The 11,704-nt window shown below is 40.8% G+C and overlaps 1 protein-coding gene across 2 annotated transcripts in view; it reads right to left on the reverse strand.

Annotated features, from left to right (window-relative positions):
- Positions 1-11,704, reverse strand: part of LOC115233005 (probable serine/threonine-protein kinase dyrk2) — a 103,708-nt gene that overhangs the window by 24,295 nt on the left and 67,709 nt on the right. For both annotated transcript variants that reach the window (XM_029803212.1, XM_029803211.1), the window contains one exon: positions 10,346-10,501. In XM_029803212.1, coding sequence (XP_029659072.1) covers positions 10,346-10,501 — 156 coding nt within the window. The remainder of the gene's footprint in view (positions 1-10,345; positions 10,502-11,704) is intronic.

The raw sequence follows: 11,704 nt of genomic DNA on the forward strand, positions 1-11,704 counted from the left end.
TATGTACTCTTTAGATGACTGAGTATTTTTTTTCACATCGACCTCGAAAAACTTGGGCGCAACCGGATGCGGCTGCGATCTCGCCCAAGGAAAAGTCGCACACGGCCTTCTTGTACACGTGAGCGTGTCACGTGTTCTCGGGGCACACACGTGGTGCGGTTGTATCTTCAGCCAGTGTCACATCAATAGTGTTGACATGTTATCGAACACGCGTACATACGTGCCCATGCACACTGCTATTGGCATGCACAACATAGTCCGAAACGAGCTCTCTTATCATTCTCTCGGTGTCCCTCTGGATCATCGAGATGATGTGCGGAGGCGTGTGGTTTATGTGAGAGCACGAGAACGTGTGGCACAGCTGCGAGAAATTCGTTGGTCCGGGGAAGTTTCACCAACAGCCAGCGCCCAAAATTCTGACCGCGAAAAAGAAACGAGGATACGAGCTATCAGTTTCCATCACGCGCTGACGTCTCTCGAATGTTTTCCTGTTCTCTAAAACACCTGCTATTTACGGCCTTTTACGTTCTTACGGAAGTTCTTCCTTGGGAATTTCTTTACGTTGGCAGGCAATATCCAACTGGGAAAGTGTTGATTTACGAGAGATAGAGATTCTTGTGTAGATATTCAATTTATATCTTTACAGCGTGAGCTATTATTGTTAGAGGTGATTTGTCTTATGAATATTTTCGATTTTTACAGGCAAATATAATTTCTTAAACGAACGATTGCGTTTGTAAGATCAACACTTTTTCAATTTGATATTAATCTCGCATAGATTATGACAATTATCTTCAAGGCTCATCTCGACTGTTCTATACGATACTGGCTGCGAATTAATAAGTACCGGCTAATTAAATTCAATTAGTCAAAAGTAAAAGATTGATTTACGATCGCCCGATGATACATTTACGTAACGCGATCGCAAACAATGACTCTGTGAGGAATATAGAGTCAAGGCTGGTCGCCTTGACACACAACGGAACGCTAGCTTCAGAAACCGGAAAACGCTATTTGCCCGGTCTTAACGATGCGTTTTGCAACGGCATCTTAAAGAGCAACGTTAAAACGGCAACTATTGCGACAATTATTTTATTCATTAAACGTAACAAGTAACAGCACAAAGTACAGAGTGTACACGTCAGGAAAATACGTTAATGAGCAGTCAGTTAATTTCAGAGGAAAAACAATTTTACCCACTTCTCATCTTAAGAAACACAATGATAATTGTCGCGCAGCGACCAAGTTTCATTGTTAGTACCGGTAAGTTGATTTGAACCAGCTTTTGGGGGGGAAAAAAAAAAGGATCGAAAATAATTTTACGCGAATATCCTTGGACATATACAGACGGAAGAAACAATCGAGAATAATCTTGCGTAACGCATTATTATGACGCGTGCGAAAAGATCATGTGTCGAGGTGCATCGCGAAAAGTCTCGAATTCCACAGGTGTGCCAGGTGTAGTAATGGATACACCTCCGTCACATGTAATTCTCGCACGCGTCGCGCATTAGAGACATACAATATAAACCACGCCGATATAAAAAGACGACAAGTCGTGAGCTTTTAATGACGCGCGTTCTCGCGAGTCTTCGGATTCCAAACGACCATCTGTTCCATAACGATCGCCCGCGGACGTTTTCGAAAGGTTTGACATATTCCGGATACATTTTACGGGAGGAAGGGGAGAGACGCGAGAGTTTCTCTCGCGTGCGCATCGCGAGTCGTAATAATCGTTCGTTTCAAGGAGAAGCTTATCCAAGGAAGGATAACGTTGCGTGTTGTTGGATACACAACTCTACGTAAATCTATAAATTGATAAGTCATTCTTATAAAGTAGGATCTCTTGGAAAGGATACGTGTATCGAATATGGAAAAAATTAAGCAAGGCATTTAATGACGAGTATTACAAAGATGGCGATCGATCAATTATTCCATCCAATGTTATCGATTGACGACGCATTCTCGAGGGACCGCAATTTCCGTCGCAAAGATGTATGTCACGTAAATAAGACTACATAATACGGCTGGCGTGCTTTCAAGCGTAACTAACCGGTATTTAAACCCGTCTTTATCGCGCGATTTATTATAGGTTTCTCTTGTTACCGAGTTAGATTACTGTAGATGAGTTATTAACCAAAAACTCCATCGTTAGTAGTCGTACCCGGTATCCGCCTCATCAGTTTCGCCGTTCTAAAATAAAGGCGTAATGTTTATTGAGAATCTTATCAGATAAGCGTAAGGAGTAAAGCAAAAATTTTAGCGAGTCAATACTGAACGAAGCGGCAATATGTCGTAAATCGTGCAGGGTCATTTCGAATCGCAAAGTGCATCGGGAGATGCATTTCTGCAACTTTACAGGTCTCCATTCTCACGGTATATAACGGTAGATATTTTTCTCCTCGAATGCGAGTGCGTTCCTTATATCGGCTGCGAAATTCGTATGTCAATTTCAAATACAATCGATTAATAAGGATGGATTAATAACGCTGTGCATTTATGCATTGTGAGGAAAGAGGCACGCGAGAAGACCTCGGAATTCCAAGCGTGTTACCTCGCGATTTACACACGAGTGTCTCGTCAAGGTTTGCGCGTCTCTGTTTATATCGGGCTTCGATCGAAACACTCTACCTCGATATACAGGGATGTGTACGCACGATCCAGCGGAAGTCACGTGACGCGCGCTCGCACGGCCCACCGGAAGCGACATGGATCGACAGACGAACGTCCCGCAGTCCCATTATGTAAGAGAAAGAAACGCGCCGGCCTCCACGGACAGTTTAACGGCGACCCTGACTTATTATCGGTCTTTAACGATCAGTAATCAGCGGCGAATCGTCAGAACGGTTCCATTAACCCTCTGTGATCCCTTCGACGCTAACGGGACACGCGTGAGCGTTTCTTCAATATAAGATGGAACGATATTAAACCTGGCCAGCGGCTACTCCTCGCCTTTCTTGCGACGTTTTTCTTGTTCTACGATACCGAGAATAGGCACGATTGCGCCTATCGCGCATGTGCTGTACTCGCGATAAGCGGTAATTATACTTCGAAGACGGAAGTTATTGTTTTTCAAAGTACGCTCGGTCGAATGTAGTTTCAATAAATTCGTAAAATTGCAGTTTTGATTTCGTCGATTAAACAAAACCTCGTGCCGATTTTATTGCGGCCCAATAAGTAAAAAAAAAAAAAAATCGGTCCAGAAAATAAAAGGCTTTAGTGGAACAGTGCGTTAACGTAATCAATTGTGGAAAGTCGCACACGCAATTTACGTGCACGCAACCGCGATCTCCGAGAGCGCAAAAAGAAATCGCATCGCTCGTCATTTTTCCATGAGAAACATCTCACGGTGTCTAGAAATTATTAGGATATAAAAATGACAAAGAGAAAATATAGTGATATCTGATGAATATACAAAAATGCAAATTTTTTTATTGCTACGTAACTTTATACCTTAATTTAAAATATTAATCCTCAAAGGTAACATCCTTTTTCATAAAAAAAAAAAATATATATATATATATATAAATAAAAAAAATTACACGAAAACTTAAAACAATTTTACAAAATAAAAAATTGATTTTTCCGGTTTAAAACCACGGGTGTTTTTTTCGGCTCTCCAAATATAGTGTATACGTAAGCGTGGGTGCGTAGTCACGTATTTTGAATTCAATTCGTACCAGGTATAAAATTTCGCTGATAGACAAAACCGGTTATTTTGTCGCGACTAGAAACGAATGACGAAGCTACTGGTACAGTTCATCGTCCTTTTGTCGCCAACTCGAATGCCCTCGTCGGCAACCTTACCGGCGAGCGAGCGCGATGCGTGTTTAGCGTCTACACATCGGCGCACCGATAACGCATCGCCCGCCCGGCATCCTCCTCTCGGTGGTCTTATAATTGAACCGGCTAATGAATATTTATACCTTAGTCCGATTATACGGCCTCGTGTGGAAGCGTGTTCGCACGTCGCTGATAGTTGCGCGTGTTGATCGTGGATCATTAGAAATTTAAACGTCGTGAATTAGCCACGGCCTGTCTTCGTTGTGCGCGAACTGGATTTTGTAGCTCGAAGCGATGAAGAGAGAATGAGAGAAGGCAATTACAAACATAGGCTCTGTCTTGTGTGAATTACGGGAAAGCTCCTCCTCAGTTGTCCGACAGTCCCTACTTTACGTGTATGTGTGTTTACTTCGAAAAATTTTTTTTCTTATGGATATAAATATCTTATGTTCAATATATTTTTTTCCTCTTTTATCTTATGTCATATTATTAATTCAACTTCCGTACTTTATCCTTATTTTAGGATATAATTGTTTTCTTAATACATACTTTACGCTTTGACACTTAATATTTCGAATTACTAAACTTCTGAAAGTAAGTTCAAGTCCAACTTATTCCAACTCGAAATTCACTTGGAAATTATACCAATAATAACGTCAAAGTTGTAATTCTAGGTCGAAGTCGATATAAACTAGTGTTTCATTAACATCGCTTTCCCGAATCGAACAATAGCCGTTAATAGTGTTGGCGATATACAGTTTCTCATTGTCATCTTCACCCACACTGATTTACCGATTCGTGTCCGCGTACACGCGCGATCACGAAACGCACAACGGCAAGCTTATAATCGAACGGATATCTCCATTAGCATAGTCGTAACCACCCGAGACCCACATATGCATGGAGTCAAAGTGCGTATGGAGATAACGGTACATCAGTTATGCGCGTGTGTTGTTTGCGCGTGTGCGCGCCGAGAGGAGAAACGCCTGTGTGAGCTATGCGTTTCCGCATGGTCGGTGATGAGATCCGACGAAGCAACCGATACTGCGGCTAATCAGACAGCCGTTTGTACAGCCGTGTTTCAGTCGCACTGGGAAGCGTGAGATTTTACTTCGCGCAACTCGACGTTCCATCGACAGAAAATCTCGTGTAGTAAACACTGTGCGACTACATGTAGCATCAAATACAAGTACATCGATTTTAGAATTAAGTTAAAATATAAAATTATATTGAAAACTTTCAGATATCTCAATTATTGAGGAGAGAGACATGAAGAATTAAAATAATAAATATATTCTAAAAAGATTAAGTAATTTTGAAATAATAGAATAATCTTAAGAGAGAGTAAATTATGAGTTTCATAAATGTGTGAAAATCGCTGTGGCAGAGATCTCTGGAAATCTCGTTACCTCTTTCTCGCTTAACGTGACAATTGAATATATTTTCCATCGCGGCGAATCGTTTCGTAGAAAGCAAAGATATATTTTATGCCCGCTGGCTACGCGCGAGAAGATCGCAAGTGAGTTATAATGAACACTGACGGCGGCCGCCGATTGTTTGCGGTGTCATGAAGGCGTCGCATTGTCTCTTGCTTAACAAGCGCGAGTACGATTATTAAATACGGCATCGTGTCTCAATTCTTGCTTGATTGCGAATCTTTATATTTATTTCGTCGACGGTCATTCATCGCGCGTGAGAAAATTGTAGGACGAAGATGAGAATATTATATTAACAATAGGATACATGCGTTACATGTGTTACGTAACAATGATTTAGAGACAAGAGGATAAACAAGCCGTGCAGTTTCTCTCAAAGAATACGCGACACGCGGGTGTCCCACTTCAACAAGTCGCATTTAAGAAGGAACTAGATAGATCAGCTATGTCAAAAGTTAATAAATTTAATACATTTTCGAGATTCATGAACTTGACATTGCACACGCAAAGCTACACTTTTGATCTTTTAAAATATAAAATTAATAATTCAACTCATAATTTAATCAATCAATTTTATATTTTAAAAGATTCTAAAAATGCTTTGCATATTGTCAAATCCATGAAGCACGAAATGTATCAGATTTATTAACTTTTGACGTGCAGTTTCTCATTAAAGTGTGCGATTGCAATTCCATTAAGAAATATATATATATGTCATCGTTTAATAAAATTATTTCAAGTATTAAAATCGCAATAATAATCATAAAATAAAATAATAAATCGGGTGACGGAACCTACAATTACGTCATATTTTTCAACGTCAATATCGACGCCCTTACATCTCAATGGAATTACGGAGACATGTTGACTTGAGAGACACATTGTGTTCCTCTCCCATAAAGCTAGGCAGAAAAACGCCTGATTGTTAGCTCGGTTGCTAATCTCGGCGTTGTGTTACTTTTGTCACCAGGATCGTTAGCTCGTGGGGGTAGCCCGCAGGTAGCGTATTTATGTTATCGCGAAATCCGAGATACAATGCGAAGCGATCGGGTTACAGTGCCTTGTGCGCAACGATTATACTGAAGCTTCTTATGGTCGCGTGACGTTCTCGTGCGTACTTTGGCGGCGCGTTATTGTGTTGCAAACGCAACCGTAACTCTATTAACGTACGTACTGAATCCTTGATATGTCGCATTCGAATGCAGTCAAATCGCAAACAATCGACCGTCGTCTCCTACGTCAGAGAGAGCGCGCGTCGCCTAATGTACTCGGCGAATTTAATTAGTGGGTGGAGCAGTCACCTGTATTTCCAATTACTGCAATTCCGGTGTCGCCCGAAATCCCACAAATACCTCGTTGGCTTAAAATGCAATTTTGCAATTTCCACGCGAAATAATTAAGCGTTACAATAAAACAAAATGGCGAAATAAAACATACATCAACAATTGATTATCACTCGTTACGTAAAAACGATATAAAATTAATAATGAAAATATGCAAAGTGCGCGAGATAGAAAATTCTCTCTCGGAATTAAATAATTCATGAAATTGAATAATTTTGTGAATTGCTAGCCACATATAACGCAGCAGGAAAAACTCATCTCATCAATATTCAGCTACGATTCGGCGTTCGACATTCAGCTTTGATTATTCAGACCGTAATGAATATAAGCGCGAATTAGCACACGACGCGACGAAATTTATTTTTATATATATTATCGCGAGTACAAAGATAGACATAACAGAGTCACCATTCGTAATCGGACACTGTAATTTTGATTAGAACAATCGGTGGTGTAACGATACATATCGATGATGTATACAGATGCATGTCAACGAGGAATCCGTAACAATCATTGGTATACAAACTTTGTCCTGGAGCAAATCGCATACAATTACATAACACATGGTTCGAACATTTCTTTGCATTTCTATACACGCTCTCTCGAGGATTTTAAAAAATACACATTTATGCAAAACATGAGTTAGCGTATTCGAATTAAATTGTTCATGAGCGCATGAATAATTAAATTCGTTTAAATTAAATTTTTCGTAGATAATACTTCATATCTTTTTCTCATACAAACTGCGTCATCCGATCGAAACAGAATGGATTTATATGTTCGATTGCTTCGAATGATTGTGACGACCACGGTATGTCTCGCATAAAATCTCCCGAGACATGTAAATCTATCCAACGAGTTACGTATAAATCATCACGAATATCATAGCATCCTTATATAAGTCCTTATAATGCGCAAGATATTTGATATTAATTGGATTGCACATCATATATATATATTAGATACTGATTATGTGATTTTTTTTCTGAACGTAAAGATTGCATAAAATAATTTTGTAAAAAATAGAGAGATAGACGAGCATTATATATATATAAAAATAGAAATCAGATTTAAAAAATAATTGAAAATTACGAAATTAAATTAAAAAATTATAAATTTCAAAATTTTTAATCCAAAATTAATAGAGACGAACCACCTTCTTTTCGATCAGCCGGTCTTTGTAACATTCAGAATATACATTGTGAGTAGCACGCCTGTATCTTTGTTACGCCATGCCGACGTCTCGAAGAGACATGAGTCACGTCTCATTCCGGAAAGGGCACCGGTCTCTGTACAAACCATTTATGCCGAAGACACCCCCCAGGTTCGCCTAAAGAGCTTTCATAATCGACCTATCCTTGTAAAGACCCCAACGATCAATATCTATTATATGTCAAATATCCGGGCACCGTTGTTACTATTGAACGCGGATACTAACACTATTCAACTTATTCACTTATTCCACTTATATTATACTTATTATAGTAAAGACTACATCGTCAAATAAAAAACATTGACATAAGTAGAAATAATTTTGATATATCGTGACTAAGAAAAGATTATTAGAGAAAATTAGAGAAAATCAATGAAGGCAAAAACTGCATAATAATTACTCTCTCAAGTAAGTGCAACGACGAATGGAGGAGCCCGTAAATCGGTGCCTCGGGCTTAAGCTGACTAACGCTTTCGTTTTACAAAATGACAGCAACCGAAGGAGTCGAGCGTTGGCTTTCGCGCCCGTCACGGTTGCACAAACGCTGTACAACAATTAGCCACAAATCTCGCGCCGGACTTTCTAAATTCACGTATGAATTAGTCCGAGAGCTCGATAAATCGCGGCGTAATACACTCGTATCGAGTAAGAGTAACGGTGAACCGCGCCTGTACATGTGTAATATGCTTGTGTCTATCTCTTCGAGAAATGCAGGTAGACACAAAGCGCGCTACGGTTGTAAACCGCGTGATAAAAAGTTCTTTAATCGCGCGTACATATGTACGTGTTTGTACGCGGGTTGACTCTTTTGTATGTATGTGTGTGCGCGAACTATTCTTCAAAACCGCGACGCGCATGAGGGATCGCGGTCGCATATATAATTGCGTAACGCGCGAACGCAACGAAATCCGATCGTCTCGGTAATGTAATGGAGAGCCGCGAAAAAAAGGGAGAAAAAACGCGGGTAGGCATTAAAGAGACAAACGACGATGACGTGGCGATTCCGTGTCACAGAGGTGCAAGAAATGATACAGCGGCGGAATCGAGGCCGCGACGGGCCGTAATGACAGTTCGGACGAACAAATTAACCGCGGTGACGGCATCGGCCGCGGGCAACTAGAAAGGTACCTCTTTGTATATCTTAACGAGTGTGTTTGGCGCGAGACGATTAATTTTCTGCTTCGACCGGCAACTGCAGACACGGCGACGATATCGCCCAAGGTTGCGATATTAACAAGCGCAGGTTTTTACATACGAAAAGGAACATTAATTTATAAATTAAACTGAATTAATCAAAAGGAGAAGCGTCCAACGTGGGGAAAAAAAATTAAATCGTAATTTTTCATTCGTTTTCGATTTTTATAATCGTTACGATATCTGTGTTCTAAATTAGACAAAATATTTTTAATTGCATCCACCGTCCGTACACGAGATATACGACGATATATACGGAAACATTTACAGCGACTGCGATCTTATTGCGACCATTTCGCGCCCCAAAGGACGACGAAATCGAGCGCAAGAAATTGAGTGCCGTTTCATGACGTTTCAGCGACGGATTTAACCGAAACCGCAATGGGGAACAAGACGATTGTAACGTCCGTGCCACGTTCAGGGACACGATTTATCGCGACCTAACAGGTAGCCGAGGGCAACAATTTTCAATTAGTTCCGTTTGAGTAGCGTCGCGGGTGAGTCCGCATTCTCTCTCTTTTTCTCTCTCGTTCTTTCTCTCTTGCTTCGTAAATCCCAGATAAAACCGTTAAGAAAAATTGCGGCGGGGGTATCACGCCGCAGGTTTCGTCGCGATCGCCGCCATCGATACGGGCGCGATTCTTATAAATTTATGCGGACACTCGCATGCGCGAGCGCGTAATTTTCCTCGTTAACACAATGGCCAATAAAATCTTACGTGCGCGGCCCGCGTACACATTGTCGCCCGACGATGATAATAGTCTGGACGCGTGCAAACGATCCCTGATCGCGTCATCGACGAGAAGTCTCCTTTATCCCGCGCTTTCGTGTCGCGCACGCTCTCGAATAAAGACGTAAAGTAGAATAGTAGTAAAAGTCTCGTTCGTTGTTTCTCTGTAATTAATCTCAAATAAATACTAAACTTTTGTCGCAAAATATATCAGGGTTGATAAAAATTTCGAACCACGCTTTCTCGCGGTTACGTTTTTTTTTTATTGTGCGACTGGTGCGGGTACAGGTCTCCTTTTATGCGGCCTGAGAGCGAGACAGGGACAGAAAAGTAGAACTAAACTGTAAACGGTACTTTATACTGCATCCAATAAGTCATGCACTGAATAATGTCATGTGCCTGTGTACGAATACACACACACATACAGAGAAGTACAGGCGTATAGATATCGCGAAGCGGAAGGGACGAGCCGATTCCTTCAGCACGCACGCCCGGTGAATGCGAACGGATTAATGGGCAATAAATTCATGCGCAGGACTGGTTAATTATCGCAGTCATCTGCGAGGCCCGAGATGACGTATCGCTCGGCTATGATCAATATACGCGTGGATCTCGTCCCTTCCACAGTCGCGTTGGTATAGCTTACCTCGTGAGATACGGGGTTGTTTTTGTTACGGCCGGTGTTGGATGCGTTATTAATGGACGAGAGCGTGGTGAGGGTCGCCGTGCCGACGCCACCGACCGTTTTCTCGCTGACCTTCGTACCAGCGCCGCCGACATCTTTGTGCAACGTTCCAGGACTCTGTAATCAGAAGGAACGAATGCTCGTTATAGCGAAATGGGAGATCGTTAAGTAATAATTATATTTATGATTATATAATAAAAGGAGCGTAATTATAGTTACTTCAATGTTAATAATTGAAATATCAATTTCTGATATTTCAATAAGCAGTTTGATGTGTGATAATGCTTATAAAATATAAAATAGTTACATTATATGACTCCTCTTTTACTAGGCCATCATCTCTATTATATTTAAAAAAATATATATATACAAGAAACGTGTTTCCCGTCACAAAAATGACATTACGATCGCGCTTGAAGAAACAATTAATAATTAACGGACCTGCAACCTCATTCTTGCATTAAGGCCATCGCGAGAAAGAAATGAAAATAAAAACTAATTTATTATCTTCACCTAGCAAAGTTTCGTCGCGCATCGTCGCGCAATTATTTCGATATTCCGTCTAGCGAATAATGCAGTCTCTTTTCGATTCACCCATTTTCGCCTACCACAATTTATCTCTGCATCCTCTTATCTCCTTTCGCTCCTCTCTCTCTCTCTCTCTCTCTTTTTCCCGCAGACTAAACGCGCGATTTAGTAATCGGAGACAAAGCATTAACGTGGGTGGCTTCTTGGACCGCGAGTCGAACAGAGCGTCGGTATCGGCGGGAACACATGTGCGGATGCGCATCGCTGCACGTGTGCGTGCCGCGAGCGTCCGCGATAAGCAAACCGATAAGCGCGCCGAAGAAATGACGCCTCGGGCGATTACGATTCTGACGCTTCGTTCTCGTTCATATCGCGCGATCCTCTACGACTCTACGATGTACGCACGGATGTCGATCCCTGTATTTAGTTCCACAGTGAAAGCAGAATGACGTATAGCTTTCCACTTTTTTCTGATTATCATTCTTCTCGAAATTCGCGAATGTTTGATGTTCGAAGAAATGATGATGAATACACATGTCATAAACTGTTCGTAAGTTTTTACTCTTTGTATAAATAGCTGTTATATAAAAATTCGGCGCTAATAAGTATTTAATAATAAAATTTATCGAGATCGTCGTTTAATCGATTTTGCATGCATTTTTTACGGATCAAACAAAATCAGGCCAGCGGGATACACATGTCATCGTAAGTTTTTACTCTTTGTATAAATAGCTGTTATATAAAAATTCGGCGCTAATAAGTATTTAATAATAAAATTTATCGATTTATCGA

The sequence above is a fragment of the Formica exsecta genome, unplaced genomic scaffold, assembly GCF_003651465.1.
Source record: "Formica exsecta isolate Colony F162 unplaced genomic scaffold, ASM365146v1 scaffold155, whole genome shotgun sequence".
NCBI lineage: Eukaryota > Metazoa > Arthropoda > Insecta > Hymenoptera > Formicidae > Formica > Formica exsecta.